The sequence below is a fragment of the Tympanuchus pallidicinctus genome, unplaced genomic scaffold, assembly GCF_026119805.1.
Source record: "Tympanuchus pallidicinctus isolate F22 unplaced genomic scaffold, pur_lepc_1.0 scaffold30, whole genome shotgun sequence".
Lineage (NCBI taxonomy): Eukaryota > Metazoa > Chordata > Aves > Galliformes > Phasianidae > Tympanuchus > Tympanuchus pallidicinctus.
Window position 1 is genome coordinate 663,980 of NW_026294748.1, and position 19,707 is coordinate 683,686.

The following is a 19,707-nucleotide window of genomic DNA, read 5'->3' on the forward strand; positions in this document are numbered from 1 at the left end:
GGCCGAACCAGACCTTCCCGGCAGTGTGTGAACTCTGCTCCCCCGCTGTCCGTGTGCTCGCACTGCTCCCCGTGCCCCGCGTGTCCCCGCCCCGGGCTCCCGGGCACCTCGTGTCGCTGTGCGTCCCGTGTTGTTCTCAGTTGGCCTCCGCCCAAACAAATTAAAACGACGCTTCCCGCCCGTCTCTTTAAGGAAAAAAACATAAGTCCTGTTTGCTTTGAGAATTAGAAGCTGGCGGCAGTTCCGCGCCGCGGAGCGGAGCCGCACCGCGACCTTCGGCAGCGCGGGATGCCGCGCGCGGCGGAACGGAGCGGGGGCGGGGCGCGGGGAGCGGCGTCCAATGGGAAAGGCGGAGGGGGGCGGGACTTCCGCGCTGGGCAGGGCTGCCGGGGTCGCTCGCGGCCGCCGGTTCTTGGCAGGGCTCGGCGCTGCTGGCTCCTCCGCTCCGCTCCGCTCGGCCCGGCGTTCCTGGGAGCGCGGCGCGATGGCGGTCGGCGGGTACGGGCGGTACCGGGCGGTCATCTTCACAGCCATGTTCGTCGGGTACACGCTGTACTACTTCAACCGCAAAACCTTCTCGTTCGTCATGCCCGCCGTCATGGCCGAGGTGCCGCTGGACAAAGACGACCTGGGTGAGTGCGGCCGGGCGGGGAGCTGCGGGCCGGGCTGCGGGAGCGCCGCGCTGACACCGCGCTGACACCGCGCCGCGCCGCCGCAGGTCTGATCACCAGCAGCCAGTCCGCCGCGTACGCCGTCAGCAAGTTCGTGAGCGGCGTGCTGTCCGACCGGCTGTCCGCGCGCTGGCTGTTCGCCGCCGGGCTGCTGCTCGTCGGGATCGTCAACGTGCTGTTCTCGTGGAGCGGCTCCGTCGGTGCCTTCGCCGCGCTGTGGTTCCTGAACGGGCTGGCGCAGGGGCTGGGCTGGCCGCCGTGCGGGAAGGTGCTGCGGAAGGTGAGCGTTCGGGATCCAAAAGCCCGGGAAACGGGGCGAGCGGCCGCGGCGTCCGGCTCAGAGCGGAGCAGCCGGGCGGAGGGGAGCCGTCGGAGCGGGCTGTGCGCCGCTGTGAGCACTGCGAGCCATCCGCGCCGCGCGTTCTGAAGGCGTTCGCGAGCGGAGCTTGCAGCCGTTCTCGTGTCGCCGACAGCCGAACGGCTCCCAGCGCACCTTTCAGTGAGGAGCTGATGGTTAAGCCCGGTGCTTGATCACAGAATTGCTGGGGTTGGGAGGGAATCTCCGAAGATCGCCCACCCCCCGACCGGCAGGTGCCCAGCTGGGCTTCCAGATGGGTCTTCAGTATCTCGGGGGTAGGAGACCCCCCCAGCTCCCCAGGCGGCCTGTTCCAGGGCTCCGTCACTCTGACAGTGAAGTTCTTCCCTGTGTTATCGTGGATCTTAACGCGGCAGCGAGTCCTAAAGATCCCCCAGCTCTCCCCTTACTGCTCACAGTGCAGTGCCAGCGTTTCCAGGAGGAGCAGCTCCTACCCAGTGAGTACACAGAGCTGCACGCTCACAGATTTGCCTTTCCCATCCCATGGCTCAGTTTCATCGTCTGTAAATGGAAATAGTCCTGAGCTGGCTCACGGTACAAACACCTGTCAAGCTCCTGTGACTGACACTGGCGTAACATTTGGAGCTTCCTACATGACCCAGGTCGAGAGGAGAGGCTCCCACTTCAACTGGGCTTGTAGAGCTGTACTCGGGTTGCCCAGAACACTCAGACTGGAGTTATATTGAGGTTTTTCAGGTACAACACCGCATTCTTCTTTCACATCCCTTACACCATTTTTCTTGTTGTTGCACAGTGGTTTGAGCCTTCCCAGTTTGGGACTTGGTGGGCAATCCTGTCTACAAGCATGAACTTGGCTGGAGGCTTAGGCCCCATTGTGGCTGCTCTCGTGTCTCTGAACTACGACTGGCGCATGACTTTGTCCTTCTCTGGCTTCATCTGCGTGATTGTCTCTTTTGTTTGCCTTGTCCTGATTAAAAATGAGCCAGCGGATGTTGGGCTGCCCAACATTGACCAAGGAACCAAGAAAGGGAAGAAAGGTGAGCGATAGATTCAGCTGTAAGTGAGCAGAGTGTGAGATGCTGCTGTGCCTTCTGTGCGTTCAGGTACAGATGTGTCACCCTCAGTGGGCAGAGCTCTCAGTCCTTTCTTCTTCCTGAAACTGCTGCTCAGGAGGATACGTTTAAGGGAATGCTTTCAGCAGCTTTATTCTGCTAAGTGCCAAGCTGTTGTGTTTTACTTTAAAATCATACATATATGTATATATATGTGTGTGTGCTTTATTTTATAGGTATGTATATGAAATAATATGGCTTATAGCTGAAACACACACACACATGTATAAAAATCATACACCAAGCTACATGCAGGTGGGGGCTGATATTTCTGAGGCTGTGGAAGCGACATGCAGAGGGAGGGCCTGGCCATCACTGCAGTTCTGTTCCTCAGTCCACCAGCCCATGAATGTTGTTGTTTCATCCCCCAGTCCATATTATTTCCTCATACTGAATACCACCCTGCTTTCACAGGACCTTGGTTTTTATGGATTGTGAGCTGAGCCTTCCAGGGGGTAATGGAGAGGAAAAAGTGCAGCAGCAGGAAATGGCTCCTTAAGCTTTTCTCCCCTGTTGCAGAGGACAGGCAGCTCTCCCCTCACCCCTCCACAGTTCTCCTGACCCCTGCCTTGTGGTGGACTCTGCTCAGTGTTTTCTGTTCTAACTAGGACATCTGGTTAGTAAATGTTTGTTCAAAGTACTGAGTGTGATGCTTCTCTGAAAGCAGAAGAGGTAGAGGAGAATTGCAACATAGGTTTGCTGCTGAATTTTAAAGGCTAGTGGAAACTCATCCATCACCTGCACTGTCCTGTGATGCATGTGCTGCTGGACTGCCTCTCTTAGTGTAAGAAAGCAGTATTGCTTCCCCTGGGTGTTCTTTGGGGAGAACATGTCTGCAGGGTGTGACTGATGCAAAGACCAAGGTACAGCCTGAAAGTCAGCGTCTCTGGATGAATATCTTCCCTGTGAGGGTGTCCTTATGCAGAAATGCTCTTCTGACAGCTTTTCATGCTGCCCCTGAGTTGCTGTGGTTCTATGGCAGTGCTCAAGCAGGAGTAACACTGATCCTGATCTTTCTTATAGGTTCCCCCAGTGACAACAGCACTTTGGCAGAGCTGCTCCTCTCGCCATACCTTTGGGTGCTCTCTACAGGCTACCTGGTGGTGTTTGGTGTGAAAACCTGCTGTACTGACTGGGGACAGCTCTTCCTGATCCAGGAGAGGGGACAATCCATGCTTGTGGGTAAGATGCAAAGCCACGCTTTTAGATGTTGTGTGTGTGTCTTTGAGAGGTGTTCAGAGAGCTCAGCTGGGAACAGCAAGAGAACCCAGACACACCTGGCTGCTTTGATGCACACAGGTATTGAAATAAGTTGCTGACACAGTTACTGCATGTGCTGAGTGCCTCGGTGCTGTTCTGTGCCCTCCTGGCAGACTGTGGTGTTCCTGCACAGCTGGAGGATCTCATCCAGCAGTGCTGCTCGAAGCTTGCAGTAAACTGGCAGCACTGAGCTTGGTCTAAAGCACGTCAACCACAGCTGACGGACTGTTGTTTCCTTGGCTCTGATCTAGGTAGTTCCTACATGAGTGCCTTGGAGATCGGGGGCCTGGTGGGAAGCATTGCTGCTGGATACCTTTCTGACAGAGCAGTAGCAAAAGTAAGTATGCAGGTGTGCATGCGAGCTGTGTGCTAGCACGGCTTCAATGTGAGCTGCTTCTGAATTTTGTTTGTGGCTTCTTTGGGGAGTGCTTAAGGGTATATTTTTTTCTTCCTGTAATACCTGCATCGGTGCACACAGACATACACTTTCCTTGTGCACACATTTATGTTGTTCTGGAGATTCAGGATGCCTGGGACATGTAGGCAGAGCGTAGCTGCTTTGTGCTAGAAAATTCTCAGTTTCATGTCTCCTTCTTCCTTCCCAAGCTCTTCTGGATGCAGCTGTGTCTAAATGACCCTGCTTTGAAATGGGACTCCTAAAAACCAGACCATTCCTGGTTTAACCCCTCTCTTTCCCTTCACACAGAGGTAGTTTGGAGGCACACAGCCCATCTCAGCAGCATAACAGAGGTGCTAACTGGGTGCAGTCAGGCTGGTGTTGCCTCTGCAGGACACAGCTGCAAGAAATAGGCCCATTCCCAGTTCTGCTTTGTGCTTTCCGAATTTCCATGTTGAAAGAGATGCGATGTGGTTGTTGATAATTAATTTTTTTTCCAGCAGAAGACAGCTAAAACCCAACTCACTGGGTTCTTCTTCAAAGGAAGCCAGAAGTCTTGCTAAAAGCTGTGCTTCTGATGCACCACTCATGTTTCTGACAGGGCTGCGAGGATGGCATTCGTCACTATGAATAAAAGCTGGAAGGAATCCTTGCAGGCTCTCACCCTTGTTTTTCCTGGCTGTGTCACAGGTCGGTCTGTCAAACTACGGGAACCCTCGGCACGCGCTGCTCCTTTCCATGATGGCAGGGATGTGTGTCTCCATGTTCCTCTTCCGGGTAACAGTCACAGGCAGCTCTCCCAAGGTAATCCATGCTCAAGCAGTTGGGCACCAGTTAAGTGCAGGGTGTGGGGGTAGGAGGGGAGCCTTGAGGGGAGCCACGCAAACGCAGTGGGATGGCAGGGTTAGGTGCTGTGTTTGAAGGCTGACCAAGTGAAAACGGTTCCATTGGTGGCGATGGAGGAGAGGTGTAAACCAAGAGAAAATGTAAAAGTTCCTTTTGGTGGAGAGTAACTTCAGGCAATTTTTGTCAATGTAATGTCATTACGTTGTGCTATGAGAAGAGCTGCCCATGCAGAGAAATGTAGGGCACTTCTGCTGACAGCTGATCAGCAAGGAGTTGGGTGCAGCCTTTGATAAATGCAGCTTTGAAGCTTCAGTGTGAAAACTGACCCAAGTCTGTAGTCCTAGGTGCAGGATGCTGCCTAGCAATGAAATGGTGGATGTGTTGATGTTTTGCAATAGATGTCTGTCGTGTTCAGTGATTCTCAGCATTAAAGATAGCTGGCAGTTTTTTCTAAGCATAGACCTGGCTTGAATCTGATACTGATTGCTAAATAACTGAAATGTGTATTTTCTCCATCTTACTCTTTTCTTCTTCAGGAAAATCACTTCTGGACTGTAGCCTTCCAACCTCTAGCTGATCTTACAGGCCTAAAAGAACACGAGGTTTCTGCCTTGCATTTCTTTCTCCCTCTGCCTGTTTCTGCTTTCACTGATCTGCTTTTTTCCAATCCTGCAAGGTTGGTTAGCACTACAGACCTTAGAACCAGGGCATTCAGAAGATTACTGTAAGTTTCGTAAAAGAAACCTTTTCTTACAACCATTTGATAACACTAACTGACTGTAAAAAGTCTGAATCCAGAACTCTCAAGTTTCATATAAGAAGTTCTGAGGATATTTGCTCATGGGGTGAAATTTAGTTACTTAAGGGGGTTTGAGTGTGCTCAGAAGGAATGATCCTTCTCCTGCAGGTGCTCTTCTGTGTAACTTTGGCAAGTTCTTTCCTGTTTCTATTCCCCACCTGGGAAATACGATGGTACTTACTCCCTCCTGAGCATCTTGAAACAGTGTGTGTTGTTCATAAGGCATGCTGTGATCTGGAGGCTGGACAGTTACTTACCCTTTGTTGTCTTTCCATAAGCGATTAGAAAGAACTACCTGCTTCAGAATGTTTCTGTGTATGCTAACACCAAACTGAAAATGTTGAGCTTTTGTTGCTGTTTTGCTACTGTTGTTTCTGTTTAGTGACAGCAAAGTTATTAGCTAGTCTTTATCCCTATCTGATCCATTGCTTGCATCTGAACTGAGAATGGCTTTTTTAGTCAGGAGTCCCTGGGATCACTTTTAGAGATGATCTGAGTTGCAGTTCTCTGTCATTTCACAGGCCTGTTGCCCATGCCCATCTATGTTCTGGTTCTTCCTTACAGAATGGGGCACGTCCTGTGCACACAGCTTAGGGGCTGACCTGCAGGACAGTGGGAAGCTCGCCCTTTGCTGACTGATGTGTAGGAGATGCAGCTGGGTTGTTGTTTGAGGCTTGAGCTCTTCTGTCTGCAGATTAAGGAATCAGTGCCAGCCAGAAAATGTCTAAGCCTCTTCCTCGTACTGTGCGCCTTTGTAGCTGCTGACTTGGCAGTGGCAAAACACAAAGATCTTGTTTGTTTTGACAGCTGTGGATCCTGACTTTGGGAGCTGTGTTTGGGTTTTCCTCATACGGGCCCATCGCCCTGTTTGGGGTTATAGCCAACGAAAGTGCCCCTGCCAACCTCTGTGGCACCTCCCATGCCATTGTGGCTCTGATGGCCAATGGTGAGTAATGTCCATTCCCCCCTTCCCAGAAACTGACTCGTGTTGTTGGTGAGGTATGGCATGACCCCTCCGTGCCAAGTTAATGATCACAGGAAGACATCTTACAAGCAGACATGTGAGCTGGAAGTCCCAGAGACATTTTCTGGTGTATGTGACAGGTTTTTGTCACGTGCTTTAAGCTCAAACAATACCAAAAACAAAAAGTTAGAAAGCAGAATCGCCAAGTGAAAGTGAGAAGTTCAAGTGTTGCTAGCTTTCTGTTTGTTTTCATTACAGTTGGGGGATTTCTGGCTGGACTGCCCTTCAGTACCATTGCCAAGCACTACAGCTGGGCCACAGCCTTCTGGGTGGCTGAAATCACCTGTGCTGTGAGCACTGTGGCTTTCTTCTTACTGAGGAACATCCGCACCAAGATGGGGCGGATTCCCAGGAAAGCTGACTGAGGATAAACTGCTTGGTGAAAAGGATGCTCCTGCACTGACACGAATGAATGATACTTGTTTTTTATTTAACTGGCCTAAGAGTGAGTTTACCTGTTGCTGCAACCTAGATAAAAATCTCAATTTCTCATTCATTTTCACGTGCCTGAAGACACAAAGTTCCTGCTACCGATGGCTTTTTCCCTTGAGATGTGATAATTCAGCTAGTTTACACGTGCAGTGATTTTACTGTACCTCCTTTTTACAGCACTATTGGTAAAGCAAGCGGGTCTCACAGCCTGAGGTACGAAGCTAAAAGTGCTGTAAAATAACTGGCTTCAGGTGCTGTCACATTTCATTTTGTCCTTGTTGTTGTTCTCGGCCATTAACTGTCATTTGACCTCGTTGTTAGGAGCACTGATTTGCACCTCTGCTCTGTTCATTCATCTCTTGCAGCTGCTGTAAATGCAGCTGTCTTAGTTGACTTAGGCCAGAGCTCCCTGCTATCTCTGCCCTTGACCTCTGACAGAACAGTGAATAATGATTATTACGGTACAGCTCCACAACTGATTTGAGAGCAGTGTTGCTTTAGCTTTACCCTGGATTGGTTTTTATAGAGCAGCGTTGTGTTCTGGACAAGCAGAACATTGATGTGCTGTGAGGTGGCTCTGCACAGCCACTTAGAAATAGGCAGGTTTCCAAGAAAACTCTCAGCACTTCAGGGAAAAGCATTTACAGAAGCTCCTTCTGTTAACTGATTGTGCCCAGTGTGACTCCTGTTTATGATGTTAATGATTTGCAAGGTAGGCAGCTGCTGCCAGCTCGGCTCGCAGCGCACACTGCAGAGCAGCTAGGATAGCTGAGAGCAGGTATTGCAACAGCAGTTGCCTCGGGCACACATCTTCTGCAGCTAGGTTTTATGTAAGCTAGTATTTCTAGCATTGGGTTGCATTTTGTCATTAAAAGATGTATGATCTAGAATGTTTTCAGCCCCAGACTGCATTTCTTACAGCTCTGGTCTGTCTCAGAGAAAACCTGAGCAGGGCTACCGCTGACTGTGGGCAGCACTGCTCACTCTAACCCAACACTCTTGGCAATAACTGGACTCAGGTTTCTGGTCATGGTTTTGTTGAATATCCTCATGCTTTCCCCAGAGCGATTTATTGCTTTTGGATCCTGGAAGAGGAGAGTTCAACTCATGAGGAATCACAGGTACTTAACTGAGCAGCTTGGTTGCAAGAGCAGATGGTCAGCCTTAATTAAAATAATGGAAGTAAAGCACATTTTGTACTTAATTATATCTTGTACTATCTGTGAAATAAAACTGGAGCAGTGTCTTTAGGGTTCTGGTTGTCTTGAGGAGATTGGTAAAAGCAGAACTGTCCAAAACCCCTTTTCCTCATGAGATGGTATTGGTGTAAATAGGCCTTCCCAAGAGAAAACAAGACAGAAAACGACATCCACCTCTCTAAGGAATGTTTATTATTTCTACACAGAAACCCTTTGTAAAATTATAAATTAGAGCTATACAGAAAAAATTCTTATATACAGTCGTGAAAGGAAACAATTGCAGTAGAGCTACGCTGTGTCTTCCACTGTTCACTCACAGGTCTAGGAGCTACAACACCAGAAAAAGCTTCTGTAGCCCAGAAGTTAAGAGCAGTAATAAATCTGTTTAAGGTCAATTTTACATGAGAGGAGCAGAATGCAGTATCCTGGGAGATAGGAAACATGTTTTCAGACTATGAGGTCTCTGCTGTGGTGAAGAGAGCTCTGGGACACAGCTGCCAGGGAAGAAAAAGGCCCTGCTCTTCATGGAGAGGAGACCACGCAACAGGCAACTCATTTTCTATGATCCAGGTCCGAATGGTCCAGCTTTCTCAGCTGCTTCCAAAGCAAGCTTCAAGTTCTGATCAAACAATTCACATCTGAAATTGAGAAAATCAGAAGAGGATGGATGGCTTTACTTATAGAAAGGCCAAGGCAGACAGCACCTCTACAGTGCCTGGCTGTGCATCCTTCGAGGAGAGCTTCTGTAACTTAAGAGAGAGCAATCTGACTACTCTCAACCTTGGACTGGCTGTCAGCTAGGAAGAAAGCTTCTCATAGGGGCTTTAACACTATGTTAGGACTGCAGGGATCACACCAAGGAGAAGCAACTCCCATTTCTTTAATAGTGCAGCACTGGAAGAAGCACTGCCATGTAGAATCAGAAATGTTATGAGTTGGAAGGGACTTCTAAAGGTCATGTGGTCCAACTCCCCTGCATACCTGCAGCAGTCACTGTTTTCCCTCTTCTGTCATCTCCGTATCTGGGCTGTGCCAGCACTTGTTACTGCACAGGCACAAAGCAAAGCAGGGCTGAGGCTGCTTTCTTACTAGTAGGCTTCTCCCTTACCTGATGGGCATCTCCAGAGAGTAGAAAGGATTCTTCAGAGCAAAATCAGAGTAAATCTCATAGATCTTACGGAGCAGAGCATCTATCCCTGCCTGCCTGGGGTCAGCGAGCACCACAAATTTAATCCCTGGAACCACAAAGAGGAGCATGAGGAGAGCTGAGCCCCTGGCAGCCCTGCAGAGCAGAGCAGGCCGGGCAGTACCTGTCAGCGTCTGGAAGCAGTGCAGCTTGAAAGTGTCGGTCTCCAGCATCTCGATGCCCGAGCTGCCCACCTCCGGGGAGAGCTGCGAGCCGATAGCGAACAGCCTGCAAGGAAACGGCCCTGAGTCCCCGGCCCCGCCGCCCCCATCCCCCTCCACACCCCGGCCCCGCCGCCCCCAGCTCACGAGTGGAACATGGAGGCCAACATCAGCTTCTCGTTGGAGGAGAGGCGGTGGCGGCCGAAGCGGATGGACACGGGGTAGTTGGCAGGGTTGCTCAGGAACTCCAGCACATCCTTGCCGTCGGCCGTCAGGCGCCCGTTGACCTCGGCGCCGTTGATGGCGAGCACGGCGTGGCCAACTGCGGGGACAGCGCGGCGTCAGCGGGGCCCGGCGCGGCCCGGCGCCCCCCCCTCCCGGCGCGCACCGCGGATGCCGTCGCGCTGCCCGAAGGCCACAACGACGCGTTCGTCGCGCGGACGCAGGACCAGGTCCAGCGGGAAGCTGAACGTCTTCTCGGTGTCGCTGCGCGGCGCGTAGTGATCCAGCTGGTAGATGAGGCCGCCCGCCTTGTTCACCACGTACACGCTGAAGATCGCCATGGCGCCGCCCGCCCGCGGAAGTGACGTCGTAGCGGCTGCCGGCGGAAGTGACGTCACGGCACCCGCCCTCCCCCGCGGGGTCTTCCGGCTGCCGCGCGTGCGGAGCTTCCTTTCTCGGCGGACATCTTGGGAGCAGCAGCAGCCGCAGCATGGTGAGCGCGGGGCCGGGTGCGGGCGGCGGGGGGTCGGAGCGAGCGGCGGGGCGCCGGTGCCTTCCTTCATCGTTCCGTCCCTTGTCCCGTCTCGCAGCCGCCCAAAGACGATAAGAAGAAGAAGGACGCCGGCAAGTCCGCCAAGAAGGACAAGGATCCGGTCAACAAGTCGGGCGGAAAGGCCAAGAAAAAGGTGGGAGCCAGCGGGGGAGAGCGGGGCCGCCGGCCTTACCCACACACGGCCCGAGCCGGGCTCTGGCTGCGCGCTGTGGGTGCCGTCGGGCTGTGGGAGCCGCTGTATGAGCGGAGAATCGCAGAGCGCAGCGTTCAGTCCGAGTAACCTCGCGCTTTGCTCCTGTGTGCCTCGTTTGTTGAAGATGGATTGACGGTTGGTTTCTCCCTTTTTGAGTAGAAGTGGTCCAAGGGGAAAGTGAGAGACAAGTTGAACAACCTTGTGCTGTTTGACAAGGCCACCTACGACAAGCTGTGCAAAGAGGTGCCCAACTACAAACTCATCACGCCAGCGGTGGTCTCAGAGAGACTGAAGATTCGAGGCTCTCTGGCCAGGGCTGCTCTGCAGGAACTGCTCGGTAAAGGTAAGCCTTCAAAACTCTGGAAGAACACCAGGCTGCTGGAACTGAGGATTTTCACCACTACTTTACATCATTATATGCTGCACCTGAAGTACACAATTCAGCATGTTTTCAAAAGTTGCTGCCTTCATCTGTATTCTGTAAGGCTCTGTATCTGTAAGGCTCAGATGCATTTAGTAGTAATGCTGTGCTAAGAAAATGCTGTTAAAATAGGTTGTAACACAGACACTCCTGGTCTTGAACAAAAGCCTTCGTGTGTGTATGCTCAGTCATTATCACTGCTAACACCGATTCCATTCTTTCTGTGGAAACAGTCTTTAATCTGTAACGTTAAGTATCATGAACCCTAGGGGTATTTGCTGTTGGACATCTTTTTGGCTCACTGCATTAAAATGACTGCACAACATCCCTGGTATCATGCAGTAGATGTGCACTCAAACCACCTCTTTCACAGGTTTGATCAAACTGGTGTCGAAGCACCGAGCCCAAGTGATCTACACCAGAAACACAAAAGGTGGAGATGCTCCTGCTGCAGGGGAGGACGCGTAGGAAGGTGAGACAGCAGTGTTTGTGTACTGGGTTTCACCACATCCAGGGCTAGCAAACAGCTGCACGCAGCAGCAGGAAGCATGTGATGAGTGACTCCATGTTGCTCGGGGTTGGTCACTTCTCCAGTCAGTTCAGAGGCTGTTACTTGCACTCTTAACGTGGAATTTCTGGAAACATCAGCCCTTGGGATTAGAAGAATTTGCTGTTTTGTCTGCATTGCCCTTTGGATGGGGAAGGCAGCAGCATCTCTCCCACCACTGTGGGCTGTAGATCATGCATCCTTGCTGCCAAAGCATGCTGTGACTGATTGCCCTTGTTTAAGCAGAGACTCCCAGTAATTTGCTTTGAGCTGCTGGTCTGATTTGGGACTTCTTGCTTTGCAGGTTCTCCAGCGACCTCCTCAGCAATGTCTTATACAGATGCATACAATAAAATTATTGAAATAATTACTTCCCTTCTTTTTCAAAAATGTGTATGTTTCATTATTCATGTTTTACTCAGGGTAGATTCTGGCATAGATTGGGGTTTAGCTTGTTACATCAGCCACTTCTTGACAGGTTTTCTCTTTTTTTGGTTTTATAAAGCACTGCAAATGCAGCATAAAGTTTCCCACGATAAAAGAATGCTTAACAGCAGTAGCTGCTATGGTTGATGTGAGACACATTCAGTTTTAGGAAGAGGAAAACAGAAGCCTCTTCCTTGCATAGGGTAGGAGATTTTGATTGTTTGTTCCAACTTCTAACCAGCCATGCCCCTTTGTTTCTTCACAAGGAAACAAGATTGATCAGGGCAGGGTAAAGGGAGATAACAGACTTAAAGTGAAAGAGCATTATTTAGAGGGATACAAAAAAAAATCTGAGCCTTCCTTTCTCCTGCTGAAAGTTAATTAGTTACCCTTCATGGGAGGCAGAACTGGATTTTTGAATTAAGTTTATTTAAGGAGATACTATGCTGAAATGCAACGTAGCACAGGGGGCAAGACATGCTGTGTAAGGTGGAATTTCTGCCTGTGAAGGCACTGTCTGGGCAAGGGGCTAAACCTGCTGGCAGGATCTGGCTTTGTGTTGTCTGTGAATTCAGAAATCAATGCCTGGATCCATGGTACATGGAATCTGCTGCAGCTTCCCCTTCCCATGTAGCTTTCAGTAATGGTGCTCAACTCATCACTTTCATACTAATATGACCTTTCAAGAGACTGAATGCGTCTAGTTGTGTACATACAGACATACATGAGTACTGAAAACCTTGACACTGACAGAAAGTACAGCTATCTCCAGTCCACCTTTTCACAGAGATCAGAGCCTGGGTTCTGTGTTCTTCTGATCACCTTTTTTTCTTCTTTCCTCCTGATTCGGCTCTAAACTGATGTCTGAAAGAGAGCACAGATGTCAGCATTCAATAACCTTTATAAAGAGGTAATGAAAACTGCCTCATGTCATAGAATAGTGCTACATGTGATAATTTACAACAGGAGCTCCCCTCAATTTGTTATTTCAGTGAACCGTGCTTCAGCTGCTTGACAGCCATCAAAGAAAGGCTGATGGGGTTGGAAGGCACAGAGCACTGCAGGTGGGGCCTGCCAGGGGCAGAGCAGAGGGGCACAGCCCCCTCCATCTCCTCCCCCTGCTGCCACCCCTCTGTTTCTGCAGCCCAGAGGACTGTCACCCTTCTTGTTGGCAAAAGCAGCACCTGGCCTTGCTGAACCTCATCATGTTCTCTTGTGCCCACTTTCTGAGCCCATCCAGGTCCCTCTGGATGGTTCCCTTCCTGCTGTTGTGTCTGCTGCACCACTCAGCTCGGTGTCCTCTGCTCATGCTCAACTCAGCATCAGTCCTGTGCTGTTCAGGCTCACCTGGACTGCCACCTCCTGCCATGATTCCAAACCCGGCCGAAGGAAGGAAGCCAGCTGTCCCCTGTCTGGGAGGTATGGTCAAAATTGGCACCAACACGCTCTGCTGGGAGCTTTTTGAGCTTCTGCTTCTCTTCTAAAAGGCATTTTGGGGAGAATTTTTCAGTCAAATTCCTTTTGATTCTTCAGCGCAGTACTGGAGTGTATTTAAAGGTAAATGTATACAAGCTGCTTACTTTGCTTGAGAAATTCCTCATATGAAGGTCCAATTTGTTTGCTTCCATCCTCCTCATCTTCATCTGTTAGCCAGGGAGGTTTTGCTCCTGGAAGGCACAGGGAAAATGCATTCAACCACTGCAGTAAAATTAACAGCTCAGCCTGAGAGAGGAAATATTCCCTCTTCCCCTGTACATGCACCTTGTAAAGTAAGCAGTAAAGAAAAAGTCAAGTTTATGTTCTGTAAATAAGGCTTGCAAAAAAAGGCTTCTGGCCTGCCTTGGTTAAGGCCAAGGCCAAATCACACCTAAAGCCAGATACTTTGCACAGCAGCAGCACAATATGAAAGTCTTCTATATTATTATTATTAGCACATCAATGTTGTAGCACAAGAGTCAGCACCTTTGGGTATGCTATAACCATTACAAAACTGCTGTAAGTTACCCCTCTTGCAACCCGTGTTTTTGGGGTAGCTGGAAAAGTAGCTGAGAAGCAAGCAAGATTACCTGTATGAACATTTCCTTTCCCTTCTGTTTCCTGTTAAGGGGAAGATAAAACACTAATTAACAAGTGATGCTTTTAAGTGCCTCTGTGACCAGGGGGTGACGCCGCAAGTGCTGCACACAAGGAACATCTGAGAAATCCCCTTCCAGTTCTGCTACAGAAAGGGCAACTATTCTCCTGTCTCTAAGGAGAGCTCTCTTAAAACGCATTTTAAACAAAGTTTGCTTCAATGTAATTATGACCCAGAGTAAATCTCAGCTCATGGCTTGACTGCAAAGATGCCTTTTTCAGCATGAGGTTCACTGGGGTGACTGTAACCCCTCGTTTTGTTTCGTAACACGTAACTTGTAGCTACTTAAATTGAATTCATTAACAACATTGTGCTCCCACCTGGTGGCCAATGAAGGTCAAAGCCTGGCCTGATTCCATCCAGCTTAAATCTGGTCCTGTCTGCATCGCGCTTGGGCCGGGCAGCTCAGCACAACCAGAGATGTCCCTGGAACACAGGAACCACAAAACAGGCTGAGAGATGAGCCTGAAACAGCATCAAAGTGGTGTTCAGTGAGTTTTGGGATAAGAAAAAAAGGAGAATTGGTCTTGGTGTATCATAGAATGGCCTGGGTTGAAAAGGAACACAGCGCTCCTCCAGTCCCAACCCCTGCTGTGTGCAGGTCGCCAACCAGCAGCCCAGGCTGCCCAGAGCCACATCCAGCCTGGTTTTGAATGCCTGCAGGGATGGGGCATCACAGCCCCCTTGGGCAACCTGTGCCAGTGCCTCACCATCTCTGAGTGAAAACCTTCCTCCTGATATCCAACCTAAACCTCCCCGTCTTAATTTAAAACCATCCCCATGTAAATAGTGTACATGTAAAGTTTACATCCCCATGTAAAATTCTCCCTCCTGTTTATATACTGCCTGGAAGTATATACTGTATATACTTATATACTGTACTGGAAGGCCACAGTGAGTTCACACAGTGCATTTTTATGATGGTTTCTGATTACATACTTCTTTGTGGAGGGGAGAACAATTTGCCTGGGTATTTGTTGCCTGCCGTACTTCAGGTAAAAGTTGGTTAAGGACGTGAATGAACGGAGGATGCTGAGGCCCGGGATTGGGGCAGGGAAACGGCTCTTACCGGGCAGATCCCACGGCGGAGCTGCAGCCGGGAGGTCCAACACAACGCTCTGTCTCTGTTGGAGGCTGAGTTCGATTCAGGAAAAAGCAACGAGATTTCTGGTACTCAGAGATGCCCGCCAACCCCTCCCTCCCTTCCCGTCCCGTCCAACCCCCGTCGCTCGGCGCAGCAGCGCTGGATACGGCTCAGCTCCGCGGCACCAACCTCGAGGGCCGCCCGCACGGTGTCCCGCTGCCTCCGTTCCGCCTCCCGGATGCGGGCCGCCATCTGCGGGGACAGAGCGGCGCTGAGGGGCGGTCCCTTAACGAGCGGAGGACGGAGGGCTGTTTGCGGGGGTTCCGCATCCCTCACCTGCCGGATGTTTTCCTCCTCACGCTCCTCGTGCGCTCCCACCGCCTTCCGCAACGCCGCCGCGAACCGCTCGTATTCCTCAGCCGGCACCACGAACCGCTCCCGCAGCGCCGCATCCGCGCGGTTCTCCCTCCAGAACCGCACCGTCTCCTGTCGGTGTTCAGCCCTGGGACGGAAGGAGCGCGGAGGGACGGCGGTCACGGCCGGCACCGCGGTCACGAGTGGCATCGAGCCCACCGCCCGCTCCTACCCGGCCAGGTGCTGCAGGAGCCCGGCGTGGGGCAGAGCCAACGCTCCGCTCCTCCCGTCCCTCCGCACGCCTCGGCCGCAGCACAGACACCACACGCGCCGCTCGTGCTCCGCCGGGTCGTAGAGCCGCACCGCAGCGCCGTCCAGCGCCGCCCGCGCCGCCGCCACCTCCTCCTCCAAGCGGCCCAGCGCCTCCTGCAGCCGCCGCCGATGCGCGGTGCTGTACAGATGGCGGCGGCCCGTGAAGAACGTGCGGCAGCACAGCGAGCAGCGATACACCGCCATGGCCGCTGAGCGCCGCGGGAGGAGCCTCGGTTCAACCCCGCCCACAGCCGCGTCCGCGGGGCTTAGCGAGGCTCCTCCCATCGCTTTAGGGCTCCCCCTGGCGGCAGAGAGTTGTACGACCATGGGAGTGGGAAGGAGCTGAAGGCCGCCTGGTGCCGCTCCCTGCAGCGCACAGGGACACCCACAGCTCAGCAGTGCTCACAGCCCCGTCCAGCCTGACCTTGGCTGTCTGCAGGGACGGGGCACCACCGCCTCTCTGGGCAACCCGTGCCTAATTTCAGTCTTCCTAACAGAAAATCGCCTTGCATGTGGACACAGCGTGCTGCCCTTCATCCTGTGTGGCTCTAAAGCAGAGGGCAGCATGTGGGGCTGAACTGTGGGAAAAAGAAGAGGCTGCGAAGGTTTGGCGGCTCAGCATTGCTCCTGCTCTCATCACACTCTGGCTCTGTGCTCTGCCTGTGCAGAGGTGTATTCTCCGGCACGGGCAAGGCTCGCTCATACCCCCCACATCTCTCAGTTCTGTGAAGCTGCAGTGAAAGAGCAGAACTCGGATCCCTGCCCCTCCTCTCAGATTTCTGCTCCGCTTCAAAGCAGGGCTGGGGCCGATTGAAGCAGTGCTGGGCTGTGCTGCTGCTCACCTCCATCTCCGCTCCCCCACAGAACAAAGCGCAGCGCTCCGCTTTGATTTCCTCGTTTGAAAGCAATGGGGGACGGAGTTTGAAATGTTCGGTGGCTGTTTCGGTGCGTGCCGGGCCTCAGATCAGGGCGGTGGGGGGCAGGCTGGGCCTGGGGACACCTGGGCTGTGGGCACTGGGGAGCAGAGCGGTACCAGTGGTTGTCACAGCCTTCATGGCTGGAGCTGCGGACACTGCCAGGCCTCTGGAAACCATCGAGTCCAACCCCCTGCTAAAACAGTTCCCTATGGCAGGTTGCTCAGGTGGGCGTCTGGATGGGTCTTGAGTATCTCCAGAGGAGACTGTTCCACCTCTCCGGGCAGCCTGCTGCAGTGTTCTGTCACTCCCACAGTGAAGAAATCCCTCCTTCTGTTCATATGGAACTCCCTGGGCTCCAGTTTCTGCCTGTTGCCCTGTGTCCTATTACTGAACACCAGCAAAAAAAGCCCAGCCCCAATGACTTGACTCCCTTTGATATCTACAAACAGTGCTGAGATGCCCTCTCAGCCCTCTCTTCCTCAGACTGAATCCCAGGGCTCTCAGCCTTCCCTCACACAGGAGATGCTCCAGGCCCTTCGTCATCTTTGTGGCCCTCTGCTGCACTCTTTCTAGGAGATCTCTGTCTTCTTTGAACTGGACACAGGGCTCCAGATGTGGCTTCAAAGAGGCAGAGCAGAGGGGAGGATCACCTTCCTCATCCCACTGGCTATGCTCTGTGCAGTGCACCCAGGATACCACCGGCCCTCTTGGCCACTGGGCACACTGCTGCTCATGGCCAACCAGGACACTCAGGACCTTTTTTGTGCTGCTGGTCAGAGGCCTCTGAGCTCTGCCAGTCACGAGTCCCCAGCTCACCTCGCAGTCTGCTCATCTATCCCATATTTTCTAAGTTTTATTACACAGAGACAACGTCAAAGGCCTTACTGAAGTCAGCGGTGTGCACTGCAGGCAGGGACAGGTGTGAGGACAGGGGAGCAGTTCTTTACCCAGCAAAGAGTGCACTTGTCCAAGCCACAGGCTGCAGCTTCTCCATGGCAATACTACTGGAGACAGTGTCAAAGGCTTTGCTGAAATGTAGGCTACATCTACAGCCTTTCCCTCATCCACCAGGTGGGTGACTCAATCATAGAAGGAGATGAGGTTGGTCAGGCAGGATCTGCCTTTCATGAATCCATTCTGGCTATGCCTGATCCCCTGGTTGTCCCGCACGTGCCGTGTGATCTCGCTTCAGATGATCTGTCACTGTTCGTTGGTGTGCTGCCTGTGGTACCACTGGGGCTGAGATGTTTGGAAATCTGCAGCCATAAGAAGGCTGCAATGAGGTCTCCCCACAGACATCTCTTCCTCCAAAGGCACAACTCCAGGCAGGTGACATCAGTTGCCCTTCCTTTGCCCACCACTCCATCACAGAAGGCCACTGCATGGGTCAGGACGCTCTGCCCTTGGTGAAGCTGTGCTGGCTGTCTCATTCCATTATCCTAATGTTCCTTAACATCTCTTCAAGGAGAATCTGCTCCACAATCTTCCCAGGCACAGAAGTGAGGCTCCCTGGCCTGTAGTTCCCAGGTCTTCCTTTCTTCCTTTCTTAGAAACAGGAGAGATGTTTCCCCTTTTCCCATCCCGAGAGACTTTGTCTGACAGCCATGACTTTTCAAATATGATGGAGAGCAGCTTGGCAGCCAAGGTTGTCTCTGTTCAGCTGAAGCTGTGGCCATGCCACAGCACAGCAGTGAGCCGTGCTGCCAACACGTGCAGTGCTGGGTTGGAAGAGATGCAGCCCATGGCTGTCGTGCCTGGCAGCAGCGGGATGCTGACAGTCTGTGTGTTCGGGCATAAGGCAGCTCTGTGTAATTCAGCCTCACTGTTCTTGTCAGTTCAGAGTCAGGAGGACCATGTCACTACACGTTTCATCTAAAAAACCCCAAATAAATCACCTTTTTCCTGCAGCTTGCAAGAGGAATGTTGTATCTTTAAGGCACCCCCCTCCCGTTCCCCTAATACCTCAAGGCCTCTGAGTGATTCTGGAGGAGAGGATCAGTGCAAGAGTTTCAGGCATCTTTCCCTGCCCTGCTGCACTGCTCACTTACCGCTCTGAAGGCTGTGCTTTGCCATTTCCATGGAAACCATTAGTTGCTAAGCAACTGGAGCATCATCTGTGCTGAGCCCTCGCATCTAATTATCCCATCACAGTGGCTGAGAGGGGCTGGGGGGGATTAACTCTTCTACCATGGCAGATCCATTGACAACACTTTAGTAACATTTAAAGGGACATCATCACCCTTCTCTAGCATTTACTAGTGGTGTTGCTCAGACAGTGACTTGGTTTTCTTGCATTATTGGAATATAAGGAGAAATAGAGGTTTCTGCAAGCAACCAGGAGAAGCTGGCAGTGCTTGTGGCATGCTGGCTGCCCATGCAAGGAGCTCTGCTGAGAGCTGTTGGGTCTTCTTCCTGGCAGAGGTGTGCACACCCTGCTTAGCTGCGTGCCTGGGTAGTGCACTCCGTGTCTCATGGACTGGGGCCACACTTCCAGACCTCATATCTCTTCTTTGCATCGTGTGCCTTGCAGAGATTCCTGTGGTTTGAAGTGGAGAGAAAGGTGCAAAGCAAAAGCTCTTTTTTTTCAACTGTGATTGGGAAACAGAAAAAAGGAGCAGTGCTCACAGCCTTTTGCTTTTGTTTCTTCGGTGTAAGTGGGCTCAATACCCGCTCACAATGTGAGGTCTCAGTGAGAAGGTGGTGGGCCATGTGAGCACAGGGGGCAGGGGATGACTGCTTCTCAGCAAAAGTGAGAAGGTTGTGCACATGCAGAAAGGAAAGGAACTGTTCAGAACAGCATTTGCCATGTGTTGGGGGCTTGCAGAGATTAGGAAAAGCAAATGTGCAAACCTATGACTCACGCATGAGGTCCCAGAGTCAGGAAGGAGTAATGTAAAAGCTGCTTGAGCCATGTGCTGAATGCTAATGAGGCAAGCAACGCTCACAGGAGTGCTGCAGCCCGCCGTCGCTGTGCTTCGCCACCAGTGTGGCCGATTCCCTGCAAAGAAAGAGCAGCTCATGCTGCAGGCCATGCTGGATAACTGCAACTTCTGTGCCTTGCATAGCAAGGCAGTCAGGGACTGCAGAGCTGTGTGGCTCCTAAGTGGAACAGATGGGATG

General features: G+C 51.9%; 4 protein-coding genes across 5 annotated transcripts in view; 2 read left to right on the plus strand and 2 right to left on the minus strand.

The window, feature by feature from the left end:
* The window catches only part of RPS25 (ribosomal protein S25), a 33,097-nt gene extending 21,367 nt beyond the window's left edge, over positions 1 to 11,730 (plus strand). Inside the window, exons 2-6 of the mRNA XM_052697373.1 lie at positions 10,119 to 10,139; positions 10,237 to 10,332; positions 10,552 to 10,735; positions 11,187 to 11,285; positions 11,665 to 11,730. Coding sequence (XP_052553333.1) covers positions 10,137 to 10,139; positions 10,237 to 10,332; positions 10,552 to 10,735; positions 11,187 to 11,281 — 378 coding nt within the window. The 5' untranslated portion in view covers positions 10,119 to 10,136 and the 3' untranslated portion in view covers positions 11,282 to 11,285; positions 11,665 to 11,730. The remainder of the gene's footprint in view (positions 1 to 10,118; positions 10,140 to 10,236; positions 10,333 to 10,551; positions 10,736 to 11,186; positions 11,286 to 11,664) is intronic.
* On the plus strand, positions 390 to 8,124 carry SLC37A4 (solute carrier family 37 member 4). Of its 2 annotated transcripts, XM_052697365.1 has the most exons (9): positions 390 to 632; positions 719 to 951; positions 1,802 to 2,045; positions 3,144 to 3,302; positions 3,632 to 3,717; positions 4,468 to 4,581; positions 5,160 to 5,225; positions 6,230 to 6,368; positions 6,645 to 8,124. In XM_052697365.1, exons 1-9 carry the CDS (start codon positions 485 to 487, stop codon positions 6,809 to 6,811), a joined length of 1,356 nt encoding a protein of 451 aa, XP_052553325.1. In that variant the 5' UTR covers positions 390 to 484; the 3' UTR covers positions 6,812 to 8,124. The 2 variants fall into 2 exon arrangements, with proteins under 2 accessions (XP_052553325.1, XP_052553327.1); XM_052697367.1 differs by lacking the exon at positions 5,160 to 5,225 and having other exon boundaries at positions 391 to 632.
* Positions 8,247 to 10,024, minus strand: TRAPPC4 (trafficking protein particle complex subunit 4). The gene is made up of 5 exons (XM_052697372.1): positions 9,813 to 10,024; positions 9,572 to 9,746; positions 9,388 to 9,491; positions 9,186 to 9,312; positions 8,247 to 8,715 (listed from the first exon to the last, which is right to left on the minus strand). Exons 1-5 carry the CDS (start codon positions 9,985 to 9,987, stop codon positions 8,637 to 8,639), a joined length of 660 nt encoding a protein of 219 aa, XP_052553332.1. The 5' UTR covers positions 9,988 to 10,024; the 3' UTR covers positions 8,247 to 8,636.
* A 469-nt stretch (positions 11,731 to 12,199) lies between the features above and the next one.
* CENATAC (centrosomal AT-AC splicing factor) lies at positions 12,200 to 15,901 on the minus strand. Its single transcript, XM_052697371.1, has 9 exons — positions 15,591 to 15,901; positions 15,341 to 15,506; positions 15,194 to 15,256; positions 14,990 to 15,054; positions 14,241 to 14,346; positions 13,853 to 13,883; positions 13,367 to 13,453; positions 13,134 to 13,266; positions 12,200 to 12,650 (listed from the first exon to the last, which is right to left on the minus strand). Exons 1-9 carry the CDS (start codon positions 15,872 to 15,874, stop codon positions 12,605 to 12,607), a joined length of 981 nt encoding a protein of 326 aa, XP_052553331.1. The 5' UTR covers positions 15,875 to 15,901; the 3' UTR covers positions 12,200 to 12,604.
* Positions 15,902 to 19,707: the final 3,806 nt, after the last annotated feature.

Bases quoted from the DNA above. Each gene is read 5' to 3' on its own strand.
- TRAPPC4 (XM_052697372.1), bottom strand. From the start codon at position 9,987: ATGGCGATCTTCAGCGTGTACGTGGTGAACAAGGCGGGCGGCCTCATC. The intron at 9,492-9,571 runs GTGAGCTGGGGG...GTTTCCTTGCAG, and splicing joins TTGGCCTCCATGTTCCACTC to GCTGTTCGCTATCGGCTCGC. The intron at 9,313-9,387 runs GTACTGCCCGGC...TTGTGGTTCCAG, and splicing joins CTGCTTCCAGACGCTGACAG to GGATTAAATTTGTGGTGCTC.
- SLC37A4 (XM_052697365.1), top strand. From the start codon at position 485: ATGGCGGTCGGCGGGTACGGGCGGTACCGGGCGGTCATCTTCACAGCC. The intron at 2,046-3,143 runs GTGAGCGATAGA...TCTTTCTTATAG, and splicing joins AACCAAGAAAGGGAAGAAAG to GTTCCCCCAGTGACAACAGC. The intron at 5,226-6,229 runs GTTTCTGCCTTG...TTGTTTTGACAG, and splicing joins CAGGCCTAAAAGAACACGAG to CTGTGGATCCTGACTTTGGG.
- CENATAC (XM_052697371.1), bottom strand. From the start codon at position 15,874: ATGGCGGTGTATCGCTGCTCGCTGTGCTGCCGCACGTTCTTCACGGGC. The intron at 13,884-14,240 runs GTGGGAGCACAA...TCCCCTTAACAG, and splicing joins TGACCTTCATTGGCCACCAG to GAAACAGAAGGGAAAGGAAA. The intron at 13,267-13,366 runs GTAAGCAGCTTG...AATGCCTTTTAG, and splicing joins TGAGGAATTTCTCAAGCAAA to AAGAGAAGCAGAAGCTCAAA.